General features: G+C 45.2%; 1 protein-coding gene across 1 annotated transcript in view; it reads left to right on the top strand.

Annotated features, from left to right (window-relative positions):
• Zfyve26 (zinc finger FYVE-type containing 26) overlaps positions 1-24408 on the top strand; it is an 82352-nt gene that overhangs the window by 127 nt on the left and 57817 nt on the right. The window contains exons 2-12 of the mRNA XM_045153927.1: positions 409-686; positions 5037-5115; positions 8933-9022; positions 14447-14972; positions 15336-15466; positions 16071-16235; positions 16363-16451; positions 18352-18515; positions 19944-20144; positions 22027-22635; positions 23095-23181. Coding sequence (XP_045009862.1) covers positions 493-686; positions 5037-5115; positions 8933-9022; positions 14447-14972; positions 15336-15466; positions 16071-16235; positions 16363-16451; positions 18352-18515; positions 19944-20144; positions 22027-22635; positions 23095-23181 — 2335 coding nt within the window. The 5' untranslated portion in view covers positions 409-492. The remainder of the gene's footprint in view (positions 1-408; positions 687-5036; positions 5116-8932; positions 9023-14446; positions 14973-15335; positions 15467-16070; positions 16236-16362; positions 16452-18351; positions 18516-19943; positions 20145-22026; positions 22636-23094; positions 23182-24408) is intronic.

Here is a 24408-nt window from a genome sequence, read left to right as displayed (position 1 = left end):
CGGACCCCCCCCCAACCCGACACCGCCCTCCAGGCCAGTCCCACGTGGCTTCTCTTGATCCGCAGCCTTCTTAAGAGAAGACTGCTGACTTTCCCTTCCTTACCAAAGGCACCCCACCTGGGGGCCTTGGGAGTCCGAGCGCACGGGATGTTCAGGAGGGAAAGACGGGAGAAAAGGGTCTCCACCCCTGGCTAATACGAAGATTAACGTTATTAAATACGGCATCTGTGATAGAAGGGAGCCACCCCGTGAAGAAAGTGACAGTTCTCAAAGAGAGAGAGAGAGATTTTAAAATTGTTAACAGGTCAAATTAAACTTAAAACAATTATTTAGGAAAGTAAGGCTTTTCTCGTCCTGCCAGCAGCTGGTTGTTTATCTAAACAGTTTCGTTTCCGTATCGTTTTCTAGGAGTTACTCCACAAATGGGAAGACTGAGAATGCGTTCTGCCTAAAGCATCTCTTCCTGCCTCCCCGGCACTCAGTGCTGGGAAAATGAGTTACCCATTTGGACAGGAGGAAACCGCTAATGAGAAGCAGCTCTTTGGATTTTTCTGTGAGTGTCTACGGAGGGGAGAATGGGAGCTGGCACAGGCCTGTGTACACCAGCTGCACGAAGGGCAAGGGGACATCCCCAAGAAGGTGGAAGACATATTACAGGCGCTGGTGCTGTGTCCCGATCTACTGAGGTAAGGGATCTCACTTCCTGCCAGGGTCCCAGAGGCAAGAGACAAGACACACGGTTCAGTATTTATAAAGACCCTGGGCTTTGTGCTCCATTCAACTCCCTCTGAAAAATTAGCAGTAGAGTGTATTTCAATGCTCTGAAAATTGACTGTATAATATACGCCTATTACATTTAATATAAACCACTGCCCTTGCATTATCCACTGGAGCTAACTGTACGCCTGGCCACCAAGGTGTGCCTGAAACCATTTTCTGTTCATTATCATTCAAGAAGATGGTGTACATATACTAAAAAGTATTATATTTTGTCTCCAAAAAAAATCAAACCCAGCTCCCCTCTTGCTTCCGAGTTTGAAGATATTATAGCTTTACCAAAGGATTTAAAATGCATCAAATGGGCTGGAGAGATGGCTTAGTGGTTAAGGTGCCTACCTGCAAAGCCAGAGAATCTAGGTTCAATTCCCCAAGACCCATGTAAGCCAGATGCACAAGGTGGCGCATGTGTCTGGAGTTTGTTTGCAGTGGCTGGAGGCCCTGGCGCACCCATTCTCTCTTTCTTTTTTTTGTTTTTGTATTTGTTTTTGTTATATCAACGTAGGGTCTCACTCTAGCCCAGGCTGACCTGGGATTCACTATGGAGTCTCAGGGTGGCCTTGAACTCACAGTGATCCTTTTACCTCTGCCTCCCGAGTGAGTGCTGGGATTAAAGGTGTGCTCCACCACGCCCGACCCATTCTCTCTTTCTCTCTCTCTCCTTCTTTTTCTCCCTCTCAACTTAATAAATAAAAAATGTTTTTAAAAAAGATTTAAAAACTCATCAACTAAAAACTGTATTTTGAAATAATCATAGACTCACAAGAAGTTACAAAGATAACATAGAGTTAACTGTACCCTTTTTCTCCAACTTCATCTAATTGTAATAAAACATTGAAATGAGGAAATTAACATTTGTACATTACTGTTAATTACAATGCACGTCTGATTTGGCTTCAATATTTTCAAATCTACAATAATTTTTAGTTGTAATTCTATGCAATTTTATCCATATGTAGATTCATATAATCCTACAATAATAAAGACAACTATTATGTCAGCCACAAGAAAAGAATCCCTCCTCAGCCGGGCATAGTAGCTCACGCCTTTAATCCCAGCACTCGGGAGGCAGAGGTAGGAGAATCACCATGAGTTTGAGACCACCCTGAGATTCCATAGTGAGTTCCAGGTCAGCCTGGGCTAGAGTGAGACCCTACCTCCAAAAACCAAAAAAAGAAAAAAAAAAAGGAATCCTTCCTCCTTGTTACTTCACCTTGTATTTGCACTGTTTCTGCTCCCTGTCCCCCAGTAACCATATTTCTTCATCCTAAATTTTTGTTTATTTTCCAAGGTAGGATCTCACTCTAGCCCAGGCTGACCTAGAACTCACTAAATAGTTTCAGGGTGGCCTCAAACTCACGGTGATCCTCCCACCTCTGCCTCCCAAGTGCTGGGATTAAAGGCATTAAATTAAATTAAATCCTAGATTTTTTTAATGTTTTTATTTATTTACTTGAGAGAGAGTAAAAGTATGGGTGCACCAGCATCTCTTGCCACTACAAACAAACTCCAGATGCACGCACCACTTTGTGTATCTGGCTGTACATGGGTATCAGGGAATAGAATCCTGGCCATCAGGCTTTGTAAGCAAGTGCCTTTAACCGCTGAGCCATCTCTCCAGTCCTCATCTTGGATGTTTTTTATTTTTATTTTTATTTATTTATTTGAGAGCAACTGACACAGAGAGAAAGACAGATAGAGGGAGAGAGAGAGAATGGGCGCGCCAGGGCTTCCAGCCTCTGCAAACGAACTCCAGATGCGTGCGCCCCCTTGTGCATCTGGCTAACGTGGGTCCTGGGGAACCGAGCCTCGAACCGGGGTCCTTAGGCTTCACAGGCAAGCGCTTAACCACTAAGCCATCTCTCCAGCCCTCATCTTGGATTTTTAATGAAGTTCTCGGCAGTGATGTTAGCTAGTGGTGTCAGAGCCAAGTGTACAGTTTTATTTTTTCCTTGGCTTGTCCTTACTTTGTTATATTGTACTGTTGAAGTGTTATGCTAGCACATAAATAGTAAAGAAACAAATGATTCTTTCCTTTTACTTTTTCCCTTTAAATTTGGGTTCTAGGTGGCTGTTGTCTCAAAGAAAGACTGATGAAAATATATATATATATACATACATATATATACAACTCTGTGTTTATCATATGGTTAAAAATAAATGTTTAGGGTTGGAGTGATGGCTTAGGAGTTAAGGCATTTGCCTGCAAAGCCAAAGGACCCAGGTTCAACTCCCCAGGACCCACATAACCCAGATGCAGAAGGGGGCGCATGCATCTGGAGTTCGTTTGCAGTGGCTGGAGGCCCTGGCGTGCCCATTCTCTCTTTCTCTACCTGCCTATTTCTGTATTAGCTCTCTCTCTCTCTCTCAAATAAATAAATAAAAATAATTTTAAAGAATAAATTTTTAGCCGTGTCTGGTGGCACATGCCTTTAATCCTAGCACTTGGGAGGCAGAGGTAGGAGGATCATTGTAAGTTCAAGGCCACCCTGAGACTATAGAGTGAATTCCAGGTCAACCTGAGCTAGATTAAGATCCTACCTCAAAAAACCCAAAATAATAATAATAATAAAATAAATGTTTAAAATGTGTTTTAAAATCCTCAATTTATAAGGTTATTCCTTGTACAAATTATTCAAAATAGACCATGTCTCTAAAAAAACAAAGTTTATGAATGTCCATTTTTATTTATTTGATTTTTTTTTTTTTTTTTTTGAGCTAGGGTCTTGCTCTAGCCCAGGCTGACCTGGAATTCACTATGTAGTCTCAGAGTAGCCTTGAACTCAGGGAAATCCTCTTACCTATGCCTCCTGAGTGTTGAGATTAAAGGTGTATACCACCACACCTGGCTAATCTTTTTTTTTTTGGTTTTTTTTTTTTTCGAGGTAGGGTCTCACTCTAGCCCAGGCTGACCTGGAAGTCACTATGGAGTCTCAGGGTGGCCTCGAACTCACGGCGATCCTCCTACCTCTGCCTCCCGAGTGCTGGGACTAAAGGCGTGCGCCACCACGCCCGGCTTGGCTAATCTTTTTTAAGTTTAGGGATTTGAACCTGGGTCCTTTGGCGGCATGTGCTTTAACTGCTAAGCCATCTCTCCAGCCCTGGCCATCCATTTTCTCTATTTACATTTAGCTCGTTTTGGGGGGTGGGGAGAGGCACATATATGAGCAGATGCATGCACCCTGCGCAGCACATGTACGGAAGCCAGAGGAGGACATCAGGTATTTCCGTGAGACAGGCTCCCTGAACCTGGAGCTCGCCGTTGTTTTTGGTCAGACTGGCTGACCAGCGGGCCTAAGCAGCCCTCTTGTCTCTGCCCTTCCTCAGTGCTGGGGACACAGACATGTATGGCTACACCCAGGTTTTCTTTTATTGTTTTTTAAATTTATTTTATTTTATTTATTTATTTATTTGCAAGCAGAGAGAAAGAGATAGAGAGGAGATAGAGAGAGAATGGGTGCACCAGGTCCTCTAGCCACTGCAAATGAACTCCGCATGCATGTGCCCACATGCGCCCCCTTGTGCATCTGGCTTAGGTGGGCCTGGGGGAATTGAGCCTGAGTCCTTTTGCTTTGTAAGCAAGTGCCTTAACCACTAAGCCATCTTTCCAGCCCATATACCCAGTTTTCATGAGTGCTGGGGATCAAACTCAGGTTCTCAAGCTTGTGCAGCGAGTGCTCTTACCTACTTCTGCAGACCCTCATTTCTAAAATACAAGAGTTAGGCTTTGTGGCTCAGTCTGCAACCCCAGTGCCCTAGAAGCTGTAACAGGACTGCCATGAATTTCAGGCCAGCCTGGGCTACAGTATGAGGTCTTGTCTTAAAAAAGTATATCTGCTTTAAGTATGTAGATGCATTGACTATTGATTTTCTCTGTAATATTGTACTTAAAAATAAGATTAAGTCAGGTATACTGAAGCATGTCTGTAGTCCCGGAGACTCTGGAGGCTGAGGCATGGAAGGATCTCCTGAACCCAGGAGTTCAAAACCAGCCTGAGTAACAGCAACATTCCATCTGAAAAAAAAAAAAATCAGATGGGAAGGCAGACATGGGATTGAGGCTTTAATGAAAGCTGCCAGTTATAACCTGGTTCTGTCCTATTGAATTGTCATATGCCATGGAAACGTTCTTATTAAGACGTACCTCTTTAGATTGAAAGTGAACTGAAGGAAGAGGGGGACTCTAAATCTTGGATCACAAAAGAGAAATGGACAGTTGAACCCCCTTTTTACAAAATCTTTCTTTTTGCCTTTTTCAGATGTGGGCCAGACATCAACTCTCAAAGATTAGCCTGGCTCTGGCTTCTTGTACTGGAAGAATGGTTTGCCAAGGAAAAGGCAAGTAGCTTTAGATTTCAGTGTCTTCAAGGACTGAGAAAAACTTAGAAGTATAGTACTTATGGGATTTCCCTTCTGCCTCTTCCTTCCTTTAATTATGAAATTAGGCATAGTTTGTCTCCATGGTGACAGTGCCAATGATTAAAACTGTCTCCTTACTTGGATTCACCCTCTCACATCTGACATATAGTACCATTTGAAGTGGTACCACCATGTATCTTGCACCTGCAGAGAACCTTATGGAACTCAGTGAAGGTGACAAAGTGTGGTGGCATAGGCCTGTACTTCGCATGCTGAGGTAGGAGGATTCCTGAGGCCAGAAGTTCAACATCAGCTTAAAAACAGAGTGAGATTCAGTCTTTAAGAATAATAATGAAGCTGGGCGTGGTGGCACATGCCTTTAATTCCAGCACTCGGGAGGCAGAGGCAGGAGGATCCCCGTAAGTTCGAGGCCACCCTGAGACTCCATAGTGAATTCCAAGTCAGCCTGGGCTAGAATGAGACCCTGCTTCGAAAAACCAAAACAAGGGCTGGAGAGATGGCTTAGCGGTTAAGTGCTTGCCTGTGAAGCCTAAGGACCCTGGTTCGAGGCTCGATTCCCCAGGACCCACATTAGCCAGATGCACAAAGGGACGCACACATCTGGAGTTCGTTTGCAGTGGCTGGAAGCCCTGGTGCGCCCATTCTCTCTCTCTCTCTTTCCCTTCTTCCCTCTCTTTCTCCCTCCCTCCCTCCCTCCCTCCCTCTCTCCTTCCTTCTCTCTGTCGCTTTCAAAGAAATAAATAAAAATAAACAACAAAAAAAGAAAAACCAAAGAGATAAAAATAAAAAATAATAATAATGAAATAATTTTTTTAATACTTAAAGAACATCTGGCTCGAGTGAAATGAGTGGAGCAGAAATGGAGCTGAAACCAAGATCCAACCCCCAGCCCTCTCCTTTTTGTCCACTTCTCGACATTTTTTTTAGCCTCTGTAGACTTATTTCTATTTTTTAAAATGTCTATCATTTAATCCTATTTTTTCTTATTTTATTTTTACTTATTGCTCTTTAGTCATAAGGATTAATTTTATCTTTAGTTTTATTTTTGCATAGCATGTATCCCTTCCGTAACAATCAGTTCCTCATCATTCTTTTTTTTTGAGGTAGGGTCTTACTCTGGTCCAGGCTGACCTGGAATTCACTATGTAGTCTCAGGGTGGTCTTGAACTCACGGCGATCCTCCTACCTTTGCCTTCCGAGTACTGGGATTCAAGGTGTGTGTCACCATGCTCAGCTGCCTCACCATTTGAAATGTATCTCTTAGATGGGTTTTATCTTGCTATCAAGCAAAGAGAAATGACAGGCTAGTAAGAAGGAGAGAAACGAGAGAAAGACTGGTGGGAAGGAGAAGTGAGGCAATATTGAAAACTACTGAAACTCAGGACAAAGAAGTCAATTAAAAGAAGAAAAGGCAGCATGTGGGGGGGCGGGGGACAGGCAGCTAAAGTAGAAATACCATAGCTGCAGCAGTACCTTGAAAGCAGGGCAGAGGTGGGGGTTCGGGAAGGGAACTTTGTTGCTGGTCAAGGGTTTCTCTATGACAAACATGCCGTTTGTCAACCCATGAACTCTCCCTTGGGGGGACTGCCTGCCTGCCTGCCGTGGCCTCATCTATTGCTTGTGTTCTGGACAGTTGCGCAACCACCTCAGCCAGTGGATTGCACTTCCCTGGCCCTTAGCAAAGACCAAAAGTATCTGAGATCATTTAGTCCTTAAAGCTCCAGTGATTTGCTTACTTACACAGTTACAGGAATATTTTTGTTGTTCAGAGGATTTTAAAACTTTATATACGGACCGTGGGTCTAAGTGCATTCTTGGAGTAGTTCTAGAAGGCCAGTGTGACTTTATTTTTATTTAATTTTATTTATTTATTTTATTTTATTTCTGGGGGGTTTTCAAGGTAGGGTCTCGCCCTAACCCAGGCCGACCTGGAATTCACTATGGAATCTCAAGGTGGCCTCAAACTCATGGCGATCCTCCTACCTCTACCTCCCGAGTGCTGGGATTAAGGGCGTGCACCACCACGCCTGGCCATTGCTAGCTGCCTGTTCCTTTCTGGTAGTCACCATCTACTAACAGCTTCCTTTTTCATGTCTGGGTAAAGCAGTGGTTCTGTTTTGCCTTTCTTTCATTCCCCTGTACCTCCTGCCTCTTTGTCTTGCAGTAGCTTATCTCTCCATGTGTAAACATGTGTGCCAAGATGTACAATGATATGCTACCTATAATAGACAAAACTAGAAATAACCCCCATGTCTACAGTACTTAGTACTGATTAATGAATGGAAACATACCTATGTGTAAAACACTATGCCACAATTAAAAAACATAACAGGAAATTAATTTTTCAGGGACAGAAGAATATTCATACTCTACTAGATTGAAAAAAAATTTTAAGATTTTATTTTTATTTATTCATTTATTAGAGATAGAGAGAGTGAGAATGGGTACACCAGGGCCTCCAGCCACGGCAAACAAATTCCTGATGCATGTGCCACTATGTGCATCTGGCTCACATGGAACCTGGAGAATCGGACCTGGGTCCTTAACCACTAAGCCATCTCTCCAGCCCTGAAAAAAATAGAAAGTACATTTTGTACGCATTCACAGAAAACGACATGGGTTCCCTCAGACCACATTAATAATGTTTTGTCATATATGTACTTTCTAATTTTCCTCCATTAAACATGTCTTGATTTCCTACTAAGGACAACTGTACTTAAAAATATTAAGCAAGTTCTTGCCGGGCGTGGTGGCGCACGCCTTTAATCCCAGCACTCGGGAGGCAGAGGTAGGAGGATTGCCATGAGTTCAAGGCCACCCTGAGATGACAGAGTTAATTCCAGGTCAGCCTGGACCAGAGTGAGACCCTACCTCGAAAAACCAAAATATATATATATATATTAAGCAAGTTCTTAACTATTTTAGGAATGTCATCCTGTATGCATGCTTAAGGTTACTTAAAAGTAATGTTGCCAGAAGTAAGTATGAGCTTATCAGCTTGAGAATTGTAGATAATAATCTTTTTTAAACTTGTTATTATTCTGGTTTTTTTTTTTTTTGAGAGAATTATGAAGGCCGTAGCTTTTTGAATTAACCCTTATATAACTGGAGATTTTACACACAACAAGGGACTCTTGAAGGAAAAAGCTGAAGTGTCCTTTTTTAGAAAGAAAAAAGATTTTGGTGTCATACTCACTTCATACATCATTTAATCTTTAAAGCTTCAGTGGCTCACTTATTTAAATAGTTATAGGAATGTTCTTCTCTTTTTTCTTTTTTCTTTTTTCTTTTTTTTTTTTGAGATAGGGTCTCACTTTAACCCAGGCTGACCTGGAATTCATTATGTTGTCTCAGAGTGGCCTTGAACTCATAGCAATCCTCCTAACTCTGCCTCACAAGTGCTGGGATCAAAGGCATGGGCTACTATGTCCAGCTTGGAACACACACACACACACACACACACACACACACACATATATTTTAATTCCAGTACTTGGGAGGGGCAGGCAGAGGGATCTGGAGTTGAAGGCCATCCTGGGATATCGAGCAAGACCCTGCCCCACCCATCTCATTAAAAAAACATGGTTCATATGAAATGAACAAACCTTGGAGTTAGGCTGATCAGTGTACAAGTATCTAAAACCATATCCTAGAATTTAGTGGCTAAAAATACTTTGCTTTTAAGCAACAGAAATAAGTGGCTCAAGAAAACATCTCCTTATAATGTGTAAAGCATATACCTAATCTGTATCATTCCTTCTTGTGATTCCTCTAGAGGTTAGTCCCTGCTGTTTTCCGGAGAAAACTCGAGTTTCTTTTTTTGTCAGAAGACCTGCAAGGTAGCATCCCAGAGGACATCCTCAAGGTGAGAGACCTGGGCTATCTGTTCAGTCACTCAACAAGCCCAACTCCAGAGTCCCAGAAGGACAGGTCTCTAAGCTCTTCACTATACTTTATTCTCAGGGAAAGCAAGGTAGAGGGTCCTTCCTAGTGGAGTTTAGATTTAGTGTCATATATACCACTTATTAGTTACTACTTAAGTGTCTGAGGCTCAGTACTTCTTTTTTTTTCTCTTCTCCCCCCCCCCCCCCCTTTGGGTGTGTGGTGTATGTGTGTGGCTACAGGATTGCATCCAGGTTCTTTCACATACACATTCTAAACGAGCACTGGACCATTGAGCCACACCTTTCATCAGTCCATTCTTTTTTTGCTTTTTTCGTTTTTCAAGGCAGGGTCTCGCTCTAGCCCAGGCTGACCTGGAATTCACTATGGAGTCTCAGGGTGGCCTCAAACTCAGTGATCCTCCTACCTCTGCCTCCCGAGGGCTGGGATTAAAGGCATGCACCACCACTCCCGGCTTCATTTTTTTTTTTTTTTAATTTTCTTAAGAACCCCACTACCAGTTAAGAGATATTTACGTAGGATTTCAGGTGGGCACTTGTAGTAGTGCAAGGTCTCATGAGCCTGTGATTAATGAAGAGGCATCCCTGTGGGAAATAACCTGCTTCTTCACCCCTTGCGTCCCTCTACCTCACTCCATAAACAAACTAGAGGCTCCTGCTTCCTGCTTGTAAGGAATAACAGTTGAGTGGGGGAGGCAGAATACACATATTGATGCAGGATTTTGGGGTTCAGGATGGATCCCCCAAATTTATGAACCCCAATTTTGGATCATATCCTACTTTTTTATGCAAGCTCAACAGACTGGCCTTTTTTTTTTTTTTAATGCAAGACTGGGAGCAAGAGAGAAAGAGAATTGGCGCACCAGGGCCTCCAACCACTGTAATTGAACTCCAGATGCATGTGTCACCTAGTGCGCCTGTGCGACCTTGCACACTTGCAACACCTTGCATCTGGCTTACGTGGGACCTGGAGAGTCAAACATGGGTCCTCAGGCTTCGCAGGCAAGTGCCTTAACCACTAAGCCATCTCTCCAGCACTCATGTCCTATTTTTAACAAAAATAGATAAAAATGGACTCAATAAGGATAAATTATGAATTATTGAGTTTGTTTAGAGAGGAATCAAATTGTGGAATTTATTTAAGGGAAGTTGGGATCCAAGAAAAAGGCTACAGAAGAGTCATAAGCAGGTGGAGGGAAGGAAACACTCGTGTGTAAGACACAGTGAAGTCCGTGAGATTTGTTTAGGAGAAATTGAGGTTTTTAGGGAAGGGCTAGAGAGGAGCCACAAGCATGTGGAAGATGGAACCTGGGAGTTTGTGTACGGAGACGTAGAAGGAACTCACCGGGCATCTACCCTGAGCTTCCCCATGGAAGAAAGTTAAGAAGGGAACTGGCTTAAGGAAGAGTTGCAGGGGGAAAACATCAAAGCAGAGACTAAGATTTACCCATGGTTACCTGAGTTTAGAGAAATTACACAGGTAACCGGCCCAGAGTTAAGAGAAAGCACCTACATTACAGTAGATCTGGAGTGCAAGGGAAACACACGTGTGGTAGATTCAGAGACCAAAGGAAAATCATGCGTGCAATTCAAGTGAGAAGTTACCCCAAAGTATAAGGCGGAGGCAAACAGAAGAACTCAGATGAAGAAAGAGAACTCTGCTCTCCCCACCCTACCCCAGCTGTGCGGTCCAAGCGGACTCGTGTATCCAAGCAGCACAGGGAAGGGGAAGGAGGAACACAGAGAGGGAAAGAAAGCTAAAAGACAGCCTTAATGGTAGACTGGAAATACATCCTTTCATCAGATTCAGGTATGTAGAGGAAGACCGGGTTGGTTTGTAGATTTGAAGGGTGGAGCCCAGGGCCAGCCCACCTGGGTAGTGACGGACAGTGTGCTAGACGGTGGGCAGCAGGGGCACTGCAGCTGTTGTGGATGAGTCTTGAAGACAAAGGTTCCATTTCTGCCAAGGCGAGGTGGAATGGGTTCTCTCTGGGCCTCTGTTTCTAACTGAAACTACCTAAAAGAAGCTAGCTTTCTCCTATTTGTCCTTGAATGTGAGACAATTATTTAGTAATTCTGTTGACGTTATGTAGGTTAGAAGTATTAAGGAAGTGCCTTAGTTTGTTTTCTGTTGCTATGACTGAATACCACAGGTTTGGTAATTTCCAAAGTGCAGAGTCTTGCTTTGTAGCCCAGGCTGGCCTCACACTCTGGATCAACTTGCCTTACTGTCCCAAGTACTGGGATTACAGGCCACCATGCCTGACGGGTAAAATATAAACATTAAAGAGACACATTCAAACCATAGTAGGAAAGTTTTGTGAAAGGATAAAATATGGACTCTACCCTAAAGCATGGATAGGATTTACATCGGGAGTTGAAAGCTGATAGGTAACGTTCTTTTAAAAACATAAATTGAAGCCGGGCATGGTGGCTCACGCCTTTAATCCTAGCACTCGGGAGGCAGAGGTGGGAGGATTGCCGTGAGTTCGAGGCCACCCTGAGACTCCATAGTGAATTCCAGGTCAGCCTGGGCTACAGTGAGACCCTACCTCGAAAAAACAAAACAACAACAACAAAAAAAAAACACTAAAAAAGTAAATTGAGGGCTGGAGAGATGACTTAGCAGTTAAGCGCTTGCCTGTGAAGCCTAAGGACCCTGGTTCGAGGCTTGATTCCCCAGAACCCACGTTAGCCAGATGCACAAGGGGGCGCACGCATCTAGAGTTCGTTTGCAGTGGCTGGAGGCTCTGGCGCACCCATTCTCTCTCTCTCTGTGTCTCTCTTTCTCTGTGTGTCTTTCTCTCTCTGTCTCTCTCAAATGAATAAATAAAAATCAAATAAATAAATTAAAAATAAATAAATAAATAAGTAAACTGGGTACCGGGCACGGTGGTGCATGCCTTTAATCCCAGCACTTGGGGTGCAGAGGTAGGAGGATTGCCATGAATTGGAGGCCACCCTAAGACTGCAAAGTGAATTCCAGGTCAGCCTAAGCTAGAGTGAGACTCTACCATGACAAACCAAACCAAAAAAAAAAAGAGAGAGAGATTCTATCTTTGGGCTGGAGGGATGGCTTACCAGTTAAGGTGTTTGCCTGCAAGCCAAAGTACCCAGGTTCAATTCCCCAGGACCCACATTAGCCAAATGCACAAAGGGGCGCATGTGTCTGGTGTTTGCCCGTAGTGGCTAGAGGACCTGGAGCATCCATTCTCTCTCTCTCTCCCCCTCTTTCTCTGTCAAATAAATAAATAAATTTTTTAAAAATGTAAATTGGTGAGCCAGGAGTGGTGACGCACGCCTTTAATCCCAGCACTCAGGAGGCAGAGGTAGGAGGATCGCCGAGAGTTCGAGGCCACCCTGAGACTACATAGTGAATTCCAGGTTAACCTGGAACCAGAGTGAGACTCTACCTCAAAAAACCAAAAATAAAAAAACGTATAAATTGGGGCTGGAGAGATGGCTTAGTGGTTAAGGTGCTTGTCTGCAAAGCCTAAGGACCCATGTTCAACTCTCCAGATCCCACATAAGCCAGATGCACAAAGGTGAGGTAAGCACAAGGTTGTGCATGCCCAGTAGGGGCGGTGCAAGAGCCTGGAGTTCAATTGCAGTGGCTGAGGCCCTGGTGTGCCAGTTCCTCTCTGTCTCTTACTGTCTAAAATGCAAATAAATAAATAAAATTATTTAAAAGCAAATTGATAGTGCTGGAGAGATAGTTTAGCAGTTAAGGCACTTGCCTACGAAGTCTAAGGACCTAGGTTCAATTCTCCAGAACCCATATAAGCCAGATGCACATGGTGGCTCATGCATCTGGAATTCCTTTGCAGTGGCTAGAGATCCTGGTACATCCACTGTCTCCTTCCCTCTCTCCCCTTCTTTCTCTCTCTCATAAATAAATTTTTAAAAAGCAGAAAAAAATTAAATAGAAAGTAAATTAATGGGGCTGGAAAGATGACTTAGTGGCTAAGGCACTTGCCTACAAAGCCTAATGACTCATTTGATTTTCCAGTGCCCATGTGAAGCCAGATAAACATGGTGGTACATGCACCTGGAGTTTGTTTGCAGCAGCTAGAAGCCCTGGTGTGTCCATTCTTTATATCTGTTTTCTTTCTTCCTCTATCTCTCTCTGTTTGCAAATAAATAAATTTTAAAAGTAAGTTGAGCCAGGCGTGGTGGCTTACACCCTTAATCCCAGCACTCGGGAGGCAGAGGTAGGAGGATCACCCTGAGTTCGAGGCCACCCTGAGATTCCATAGTGAATTCCAGGTCAGCCTGGGCTAGAGTGAGACCCTACCTCGAAAAACCAAAAAAATAAAAAATAAAAAATAAATAAGTAAAAATAAGTGGAAGGCTGGTGAGAAAGTTTAGTGGCTAAATGCACTTCCCCATATAAGCATGAGAGTGTAAGGGAGGCTGAGGCTACCCAAGCTCAAAAGTCCATAAGATGGGCTGGAGAGATGGCTTAGCAGTTAAGGCATTTGCCTGCAAAGCCAAAGGACCCAGGTTTGATTCTGCAGGATCCACATTAGCCAGATACACAAGGGGGCGCACGTATCTGGAGGTCCTTTGCAGTGGTTGGAGGCCCCTGGCGCACCCATTCTCCTGTCTCTCTCCCTCTCTCTCTCTCTTTCTCTTTCTCTTTCTTTCTCTTTCTCTTTCTCTTTCTCTTTCTCTTTCTCTTTCTCTTTCTCTTTCTCTTTCTCTTTCTCTGTCTCTGTCTCTGTCTTTTTCTCTTTCTCTTCTTAAATAATTAATATTTTTTTAAAAAAAAAGGTCCAGAACCCATGTAAATGGCTGGGAGTGGCCATGTGAGCCTCTGACCTTAGTCTGTGGAGGAGCATGTTCGAGCATTGTGAACAGCAAGCTCTGGATCAGTAAGGCTGCATTGCAGGGAAACACAGCTGAGTGAGTGACGGAGGGGGACACCTGGATGTTCTTGTTTGGCCGCCACAGGTGCACCCAGGGGGCACTGCATCAGCACACACACTTGCATATACCACTCACACACCATGCACATACAAAAAGCAAAGTCATTTGAATTGTCTGTAGGTGGGTATAATATCTTATCTGCCTGATCTATAATTTACAGTTCTCTGTTTAAGTCACTATTCCACTTGTTGGAGCTAGTGAGGTGGGACTAGCTTGAGCATGAAGGACTTGGGTAATTGAGCCCATCTCTCATCCTTAATCCCCTCAGCTTAAGATGGAGTTAATAGTAACATCTTCCTCTTTAGGATACTGTAAAGATTGACTTGATTCCTGTGTAAAGGGCCTAGGACAGTGTCTGGCACATAGTAACTCCTTCAGACGTGCTGACTATGGTTACTAAGCCATCAAGGCCTACATTCTAGATGGCCACCCCACCCCTGTCCTCCTTCTCTATTTAGGAGCTGTATGAGACCTTAACTACACAAGACCCAACAGGCTGTGTGGCTGATGGAGGTCACAGGCAGGAGAACTGGGTGCCTCAGCTCAGCTCAGAAGCTATCTCTGTGATCTGGAATCTTCTGAGGCAGGCTCCGGGGCCAGCACAGGCCCTGTTGGAGCTCCTGCTGGAGGAACACCATGGCACCAGCCCTTGTCACAGGCCTCTGCAGAAGGCACTGGTGGACCACATTTGTAAGGCCCTGAGGGCTCTGCGAGGCCCTGCCTCTGGACCCCCTGGGGTAGTAGATGCCATCTATGGAGCCCTGCGGGTTCTGCATTGCCCTGCAGAGCCAGCTGACGCTGAGTGGCATGTCCTGTGTGAGGAGCTCCTAGAAGCCTGCACGAGGGAGGGCAGTCCTGTGCGGGAGGAGAAGCTGCTCAGCTGCATGTCACACAAGGCTGGCAGGGGCCTGCTGGCCCTCTACGGCCACACCTATGCAGAGAAGTTTGCAGAAAAGCCACAAAGGGCTCCAACCTCCGGAAAACGTATGTTCCTTTTGTTGTTTCTCCCTATGTTTTGGTAGTTCCACTCTGCCCAGGCTAGTTCCGCTAGCCTGCTACCTTGCTTGTCCAGGACACCTAACAGGAGAGGCTGGGCAAAATGGATACAATATTCTTTTGTAAAAGCTGTCACAGCTTTTCTAGTGAAAATTGAAAATGAGAAAAAAATTAAAAGGAATAGAAATAGCAGGAAAGATAGAAGCTACTGAGAGAAGTAAAGTATCTTTTTAAAAAAAATCCAGTGTAAGTGAGCTTTCTCTCATGTCAAGTGGCTTATCACATGGGCTCTGGCATAGTGAGGAAAAAGTCTTTTTATTTCCCAGTAACCCTGTCTGATTTGCCATTCAGTCTCCCTGGACCATCCAGATCCAGAGAGGGCAATGCTGGCCCTGTTCTCCACTCCTGACCCAGCTCAAGCTTGGAAAATGGCTTTTTTCTACTGCCTAAGCAACAACAAGCACTTCCTGGAGCAGGTCCTGGTGAGTCGAGCTTAATCATGCTCCGTCCCAGAAGGGCTCAGAACTCTCCCTGGCCTTTCCTGACTTCATTTTGCTCCCACTCAAGCAGTCTGATGAGTGACAAGTCATTTGCTTGTCACCCCACAGTCCCAGGAAAGAGGGAGCTGTGAGCATCAGTACCATTCATAATTATAGCGGTCGTCACTTTATGTTCATCCTCCAGCTGTAAGTATTATATCAGATATGTGTGAGCTTTTTGGAGGGTGTGAGAACTAAAAGACCAAAACAGTACAACAAGACCCAGCTGACAGGGGAGTTTAATTACTCTAACTCTGACCTCCATATTGCAATTCAACTTCATTTAACTCCACAGATACTGATGGATCCCATCCTGTGTGTCTTGGGCTATGTGCTGGGAGCTGAGGTCATACCAGAAGTCAATCCCTGGCTTCAAAGAGCTTGGAGTTGTGTGCTTCTGTGGACCGTTATTTTACACAATGTCAATTTTGCCATTATCAGAAGTCTCCCTGCTGTACTAAAAAGCGTCTTCCCTAATGAGCAACAAGCTAGAACTTACCTTTTGTAGTCCAGATAGCTGCTTACGGTGGCCTTCTTTAACTTGCAGGTGACGGCACTAGCCCTGCTGAAAGAGGAAGACTTCCCAAACCTCATCCACCTGCTCGATAGAGAATTCAAACCTCTCAGTCACCTGCTCGTGCTTCTGGGCTGGACACACTGCCAGAGCCTCGAGTCAGCTAAGAAACTGCTCCAAACACTCCACAGAACCCAGGTATCTCCTGCAGCCCCGACACTGCTCCGGAAGCGAGTTCCATGGAGCTTTGGGTACAGACAGGGTACAGGGTCCCCAGGTTGGTCATGATCTCTGATGCCAGGTGCCTTCTTCTGTACTGATGTAGGACCAACGCCATGATGAACTCCTCAGGGGTGCCTGTGAAGGACTGTGGGCTCACCTGGAGGTCCTGGAGTGGTGTGTGCAGCAAAGCCGGTATGTCCTGTTCCCTCAGCTCCCTTCCCATCCCATTCTTACCCCTAGGCACTCTCATCCGTGAGCTCCATGTGGGCAGCCATTCAAGAACATCTTCCACAGGACTGTTTTCAGTTGACAGTGTTGATGAGACATGAAGAATTGCCCCAGCTATTAACCCAGAAGGGGGTAAATTATAAGTCATAAATGATTAACCAGAGGATAATGTTATATAAGTGCTGCATACTAACAGATTGTGCCACTGAAGCTCTGCAGAGGATAATTTCAAAGTAACAATAATGAAAAGAGCAGTCAGGCTGGAAGGATAGCTTAGCAGTTAAGGTGCTTGTCTGCAAAGCCTAAGGACCCTGGTTCGATTCCCATGTACCCCTGTAAAGCCAGCTGCACAAAATGGTGCATGCATCTGGAGTTTGTAGTGTCTAGAGGCCCCAGTACATAGTACAACCATTCTCTCTCTCTCTCATTGCTAATAAATAAATAAAATAAAAAAGAACAATAGCAGTCAGATGCGGAGGCACACCCTTTTAATCCCAGCACGGGTAGGAGAATCTCATGAGTTCAAGGCCTATTTAAGACTACATAGTGAATTCCAGTTCAGCCTGAGCTAGAGTGAGACCCTACCTTGGAAAACCAAAAAAAGGAATAATAGTTTATGATTCCTAGGCACATGCTATCATCCAGGCATTGATCTAAGCCCTTACAATCCTGTGAAACAGATACCCATGTTAGCTTCATTTGAAAGGCAAAACACTGAAGCCTAGAACTGTTAAATAATTTGCTCCAAGTTACATAATGAGTAAATATCATCCATATTCTTAGTCATATGCTATCCGGGATCACATATTTGTTCAATAACTTTTCATTAGGGCTGGAGAAATGGCTTAACAGTTAAAGTGTTTGCCTGTGAAGCCTAAGGACCCAGGTTCAATTTCCCATTACCCACATAAACCAGATGCCCATGGTGGCACATGTATTTGGAGTTGGTTTGCAGTAAAGGCCCTGGCATCCGCCCATCCCACCCTCACCCTTCTGTCTCATAAGTAAATACAAATTTAAAAATATTTTTAGGGCTGGAGAGATAGCTTAGCACTTAAGATGTTTGCCTGCCAAGCCAAAGAACCCAGGTTTGATTCCTCAAGACCCACGTAAGCTGATGCACAAGGTGGTACATGTGTCTGGAGTTCATTTACAGTGGCTGAAGGTCATGGCACGCCCTTTCTCTCTATCTGCCTCTTTCTCTTTCTTTTTTTCTCCCTCTCTCAAATAAATAAAATTATATATATACATATACATATTGGTTTTCTCACTCTAGTCCAGGCTGACCTGGAATTCACTATGGAGTCTCAGGGTGGCCTCAAACTCACGGTGATCCTCCTACCTGTGCCTCCTAAGTGCTGGGATTAAAGGCATGTGCCACCACACCTGGCAGAATAAAATATTTTAAAAACATAAAACCTTTTCATTGAACTTTGTATAAAACTTTATGTTCCCTGATAATGTAGCCTAGATCTGAGTGTCTATCTTCCTGAAATAAAGTAGGCGGAGGGGTGAGTAACTAGGGGCTCTTACCCACAGCAAAGCCAGAGAACCCCATGGCAAAGCTAGACAGAGTAGAAATCAGGAAATACAATCTGCTAGCCCTTTTTAGACCCCACTGACCAGAAAGCCTGTCCTAGATCCTTTCTGGACAAACAAAGCTAACTGGATGAATGTTTTTCCTAAAGGCAAATTAATGTCAGGCTCTGTCCCAGACATGCTGACACATAGAGTTTGGGGAAGTCAATCCTATGGTGTCATATGCCAGAAGAGGGACAAGAAGAAACAGAGGCTCCTCTTTCTCTGCAGGGCAAGAATCAATATAAACTGCCTCCCTTCCATTCATGCCAACTTTCCCTTTCAGCACCCCCATACCAGAGAGAGACCTCTTGTGTCATTTACATGGTGGAGACAGCCACTCCGTGCTCTACTCCCTCCACCACCTTACAAGCCTCCCAGCCCTCAGGGAGGAAGAGGTTCTCAAGCTCTTACAGAAGACACCAGCCAAGGGCCTCCAACAAGAACAGGGTGAGTTGGCAGTGTGGCCAGGATTCCCTCTTGGAATAGTCTTGCTCTTCTGTCCTCCAGTATGAGATCGATCTAGCTGTGACTGCTGGGATATCTGTCAAGAGGGTGGTTCAGCCGGGCATGGTGGCGCACACCTTTAATCCCAGCACTCGGGAGGCAGAGGTAGAAGGATCGCCATGAGTTCGAGGCCACCCTGAGACCACAGAGTGAATTCCAGGTCAGCCTGGGCTAGAGTGAGACCCTACCTCGAAACCGCCCCCCCCCCCACGCCAAAAATAAAAGAGTGTGGTTCAGCATGTGAACTATTGGTATTTGCTCCAGTCAGATTCTGGGATGTAGTGGCAATCCAACCCCTCTCCTGGTGAGGTGTAGAGAGTCCCATGGAGATGCTCCCACATCTGTTGTCCTGTGGAATCATGTCAGGAGCTACTAGCATGCCCTAAAGCCAGTGAGGAAGAATTAGGAAATGTCGTCTGCCTTCACAGCAGTGTCTTTGTCAGTGCTTATGGAAGTTCTAGTGAGTGGCTTCATGCTCCATGAGCTTCCTCACAGCCCTCCCTCCTTCCCATGCCTCCTTCACACTCTAAGGAACGGATCAAAAGTTTGAGGGAAAAAAGCCTGCCAGAAACAATAACAAAGCCTCAATTTAATCTTTATCTTTGCTTAAAAATTCAAGATCCTATTGATAAGATTTTTCTTTTTTTGCTGTCAAAAATCTTATCAGGGCAGGGGAGATTGCTTAGTGGTTAAGGTGCTTTCCTACAAAGCCAAAGGACTGAGGTTCAATTCCCCAGGACCCACGTAAGCCAGATGCACAAGCTGGCATATGTGTCTGGAATTGGTTTGCAGTGGCTGAAGGCCCTGGAATGCCTATTCTCTCTTTCTCTGTGTTTTTTTTTTCTCTCTCTCTCCCAAATAAATAAGTAAAAATAAAAATAAATCTTTTGAGGTAGGGTCTCACTCTAGCTCAGGCTGACCTGGAATTCACTATGTAATCTCAGGGTGGTCTCAGACTCACAGCAGTCCTCCTACCTCTGCCTCCTCAGTGCTGGGATTAAAGGCATGCGCCACCATACCTGGCTCCAAGAAATACTTTAAATTTGATCCCTGGGAACCTACTATGATAAGCTTGGAACTTGAACTTGAAAAAGGCACTAACAGGGTTGGGACCAAAACTTAAGAAGTTGCAAGTCATGGCCCTTGGCAGTAGCATCACATTGAGGTCCTAGTCATGTAGAAAGAAGGTCAATGAGGAAAGGAAGCCAAGAGGAAGTGGGCGCTGCCTAGAGGAAAAGCCTGGAAGGGCTGCACGTGTGACCCATAGGAGCGAGGGTGAGAACCTACACAGGTAGCTTCTCTTCACTTTAGCTATACCTGCTGTTTGGGCCTAAAGTAATTGACTGAAGTCCTACCTGTTTCTGCTCTTAGCTACAGTTGATGCCTCCGACCCCGAGCACCTGAGTCAGTGCCAGAACCTGACCCTCTACCAGGGCTTCTGTGCCATGAAGTATGCCATCTATGCCCTTTGTGTGAACTCGCATCGGCACTCCCAGTGCCAGGACCACAAAGACGGCCCCTCTGAGGACCTGGCTCCTGGGGAGCCAGGGGATGACTCTCCCCCCTTCCCAGGTACGGAACTTCCTCCCCATCCAGGAAGATGCAGGTGAGATCTGCCCCAGAGAGGGCTTTGGCTATCAGCTCTTTCACCAGGACTGAATTGTCCTTGACTTGACAGAACTCAAGAATAATTTTATGCACAGACAAGTTCCTGAACCAAAGGGAAACCATCGATGTAGGGTTAGGCAAACACTCTCTTCCTTGTAGCTAGAGTACATGGTAAGAATGGCGCTTCAGGGCTGGAGAGATGGCTTAGCAGTTAAGCGCTTGCTTGTGAAGCCTAAGGACCCCGGTTCGAGGCTTGGTTCCCCAGGTCCCACGTTAGCCAGATGCACAAGGGGGCGCACACGTCTGGAGTTCGTTTGCAGAGGCTGGAAGCCCTGGCGCACCCATTCTCTCTCTCTCCCTCAACCTGTCTTTCTCTCTGTGTCTGTTGCTCTCAAATAAATAAATAAATAAAAATTAAAAAAAAAAAAGAATGGTGCTTCACATCACATGCCAGCTTGAACTTGGGCATGCAACTTGCTTCTTGATATATAAGTGACCTTATGTGCAAGTACATGTAATATATAAACTAAAACTAAGTTTCAAGAAAGCAGTCTCTAGCTGGGTGTGGTGGTACATGCCTTTAATCCCAGCACTGAAGTGGCAGAGGTAGGAGAATCACCTTGAGTTCAAGGCCACCCTGAGACTGCATAGTGAATGCCAGGTAAGGCCTGGGCTAGAGTGAGACCCTGCCTTAAAAAAAGAAAGAAAAAGAAACAGGACCCCTCCAAATGGAGCACATTTGTGATGACTTTTTTTTTTCTATTCCATATCTTTTTTTGTTTTGTTTTGTTTTGTTTTGTTTTGTTTTGTTTTGTTTTGTTTTGTTTTGTTTTGTTTTTTGAGGTAGCATCTCACTCTAGCCCAGGCTGACCTGGAATTCTCTATGGAGTCTCAGGATGGCCTTGAACTCACGGCAATCCACTTACCTCTGCCTCCTGAGTGCTGGCATTAAAGGCATGCGCCACCATGCCTGGCTTCTTCTTCTTTTTTTTTTTTTTTTTTTTTTGAGGGTCTCAATGTAACCTAGGTTGGCCTAGAACTCTGTAGCAAATCCTCCTACCTCAGCCTCCAAGTGCAGGATTATAGGTGCAGGCCATCATATCTGCCTTTTTTTTTCTTTTTTTTTTTTTATGGCCTAGGGAATATAAATAGGGCCTTGCTTTTGCTGAGCAAGTACTCTACCACCGAGCTATGTCCTTAATAAGGTCTTTCTGTGTATGGCAAACAGAAGTTGGGCTTGTCCAGGCTGGCTTCGAACTCAAGCCTCCCTAGCATAGTCAGCACCTTGCCCACATCTTGTCTAAGGCAGGGTCTCACTCTATAGGCCAGACTGCTCTGAAGTTCACTGTGTAGCCCACGCTGTGCTTGAACGCAAGGCAATCCTCCTGCCTCAGCCTCCTGATTGCTAGGATTGCAGACGTGTGCCACCACACCCAGTTTACTGACTAGGCTGGGCATGGTAGTGCACGCCTTTAATCCCAGCACTTGGTATGCAGAGGTAGGAGGATCGCTGTGAGTTTGAGGCCAGCCTGGAACGACAGAGTGAGCATTCCAGGTCAGCCTGGGCTAGAGCGGGACCCTACCTCAGAAAAACCAAAAAAAAGAAAAGAGAGAGAGAGAGATCTAGGCAGCTGTTATCATCTTTGATGGATCACTGGGTTCATATTGAAGTGAAGGAGGAGTCCACACTACCTTAAGTCCTGGAACTAAAATACAGAGTGTTTGTTAGAGCCGAGGAATGATTCGTATTTGAAAGAGCGGAAGCAACGGAGCGCTCAGTAAGCCGTGCTTGTCAGTGTTTTCAGCCTCTGCTCCTCCCCTGGCCTCTCCCTCCCGCCTGCTTTAGGTGCCTCCCAAGTCTTCTCCACATACCTGGCCAGGTGCCAACAGTATCTGCGCAGCGTCCCCGACTCCCTGTGCCTGGAACTTCTCGAGAACATCTTCTCCCTGCTGCTCGTCACCTCTGCGGATCTCCACCCTGAGCCTCACCTGCCTGAGGACTATGCCGAGGATGATGACGTCGAGGGGAAAGGCTCCCTACGCTTGAGGTCCCCATCGGAGAGCCCTCAGCACATCATGCCACCTGAGAGGAAGCCAGAGCAAGGTTCCCCAGCACCCAGGAGCCTTGCCCATAGGATGCAAAGAGGTCCAAAGGCAGAACCAAAAGCCAGCATTCTAGGCCCCCATGGGCACAACTTTTTGGATCTAAAGCACTTTACTAGTGGTATCAGTGGATTCCTGGCTGATGAATTTGCAATGGGAAAGTTCCTCTGGCTTCTTCAGGAGCAGCTGAATGAGATCAGCAGTCACAGCACGCTGGAGGAGGCAAAGGTGCTAGAAGGCCCAAGCTGCTTGGGGAGTAGAGATGGGCTGCAGAGCCGCTTGCTGCGCTTTGCCAAGGTGCTCTCTGAGGCCCAGTGGAGATACAAAGTGGTGACAAGCAACCAGGCCTCAGGTGAGGGGAGGGAGCAGAAACGGAAGGTCTAGGCAGTCGAAAGGGAGGACTGCAGAGATTACTTAGTGGTTTAGGCCCTTGTATGGGAAGCCTAAGGACCCTGGTTTGATTCCCCAGTAGCCGTGTAAAAGCAGATGCACAAAGTGGCACATGCATCTGGAGTTCTTTGCGGTGGCTAGAGGGCCTGTCATGCCCATTCTCTCTCTATCTGTCCCCCACCCTCTGTCTCTCCAATAAACAAAAAAATCTTTTAAAAAATATATTTTTAGAATGTTAAAAAAGGGAAACCTCCCAGCAACAGGCAGAAGATCGGGTACATGGTAGTCATTCCTAACTCAGGACCTGTCATCACAAGCCAGAGCCGAGAGAGGTAGTCTCAGAGCTTAGCGCCAGTCATCCCTGCCTGTTCACCCAGGGGGTTAAATGAAAGCTGACCACTGCCCGTGTTTGCTGTTTCAGAGGCACAACCTTCCCGAAGACTCAGGCCCGCTCCCGCAAGGCGCTCTAGTCTCTGCAGAAGTCGTCGGACTAGAAGGAGCCGGGCAGGTAATCTGAAGATCTTTCTCCTTGGCATACTGCCGCCTGTCTCATGATCTTTGAAATAGAGCATATAGTCAATTAAAAAAAAAAAAAACAGTATTGACAGATTATGCCAGTCCTACTCTTCCCTAAGTTCACTTTAAATAAAAAAATTTTTTTAAAACTTATATGCAAGCTGGGGTGGGGGAGGAGGTGGAGGATGGGCACACCAGGGCCTCCTGCCACTGCAAACCAGCTCCAGACACATGTACTGCTTTGTGCATGTAGCTTTACATAAGCACTGCGGATTTGAACCAGGATCATCAGACTTTGTAAGCAAGCGTCTTTAACTGCTGAGCCATTTCTCCAGCTCCCTGATTTAATGCTTAACAGTTCGTTACATATCCATCCAGAAAATTTCCACCCAATACAAATATGTATCCTTTCATATATCCAGACACATAATAATAAAATAATATATATGTGCACACTAAGAATTGCAGCATGCTTTTTTTTCTTTGGAGGTAGGGTCTTGCTGTAGCCAAGCTGACCTGGAACTCACTCTGTAGGCCCAGGTTGGCCTAGAACTCAGTGTTCCTCCTATGTCTGTCTCCCAAGTGCTAGGACTAAAGACATGTGCCACCATGCCCAGCTACAATGTGCTTTTTTATTAATATCCTTTTTTATATATAAAGTCCTCATTCTATATATTGAGAATTTTTTTATTCTTTTAAAAGTTACTTAGCATTCCATTGTTATACATACTCTTAGAGGACATTTAAGTTGTGTTAAGTTTTCTATTATTAAAAGCTGTGCTAGGAGCCGGGCATGGTGACGCACACCTTTAATCCCAGCACTGGGGAGGCAGAGGTAGGAGGATCTCTGTGAGTTCAAGGCCACCCTGAGAATTACATAGTAAATTCCAGGTCAGCCTGAGCCAGAGTAAGACCCTACCTCAAAAAAAAAGGGGGGGGAGAAGCAGGAGCAAGAAAAAAGTGCTAGAGGCCAGGGAGATGGTTTAGCAGTTAAGGCACTTGCCTGCAAAGCCTAAGGACCCATGTCCACTCTCCAGATCCCATGTAAGCCAGACACACAAAGGTGATGCCAGCGTGCAAGGTCGTACATAAACACAAGATGGCGCACGCGTTTGGAGATCAATTGCAGTGGCTAGAGGCCCTGGCGCACCAATTCTCTCTTTCTTTCTCTTTCTCTCTCTCTCATTAAAAATAAAAAGCACTAGGCCGGGCGTGGTGG

The sequence above is a fragment of the Jaculus jaculus genome, chromosome 7 (assembly GCF_020740685.1).
Source record: "Jaculus jaculus isolate mJacJac1 chromosome 7, mJacJac1.mat.Y.cur, whole genome shotgun sequence".
NCBI classification, from domain to species: Eukaryota; Metazoa; Chordata; class Mammalia; order Rodentia; family Dipodidae; genus Jaculus; species Jaculus jaculus.
The sequence above is the reverse complement of the archived record's forward strand: the minus strand, read 5'-3'. Positions and strand labels throughout refer to the sequence as shown.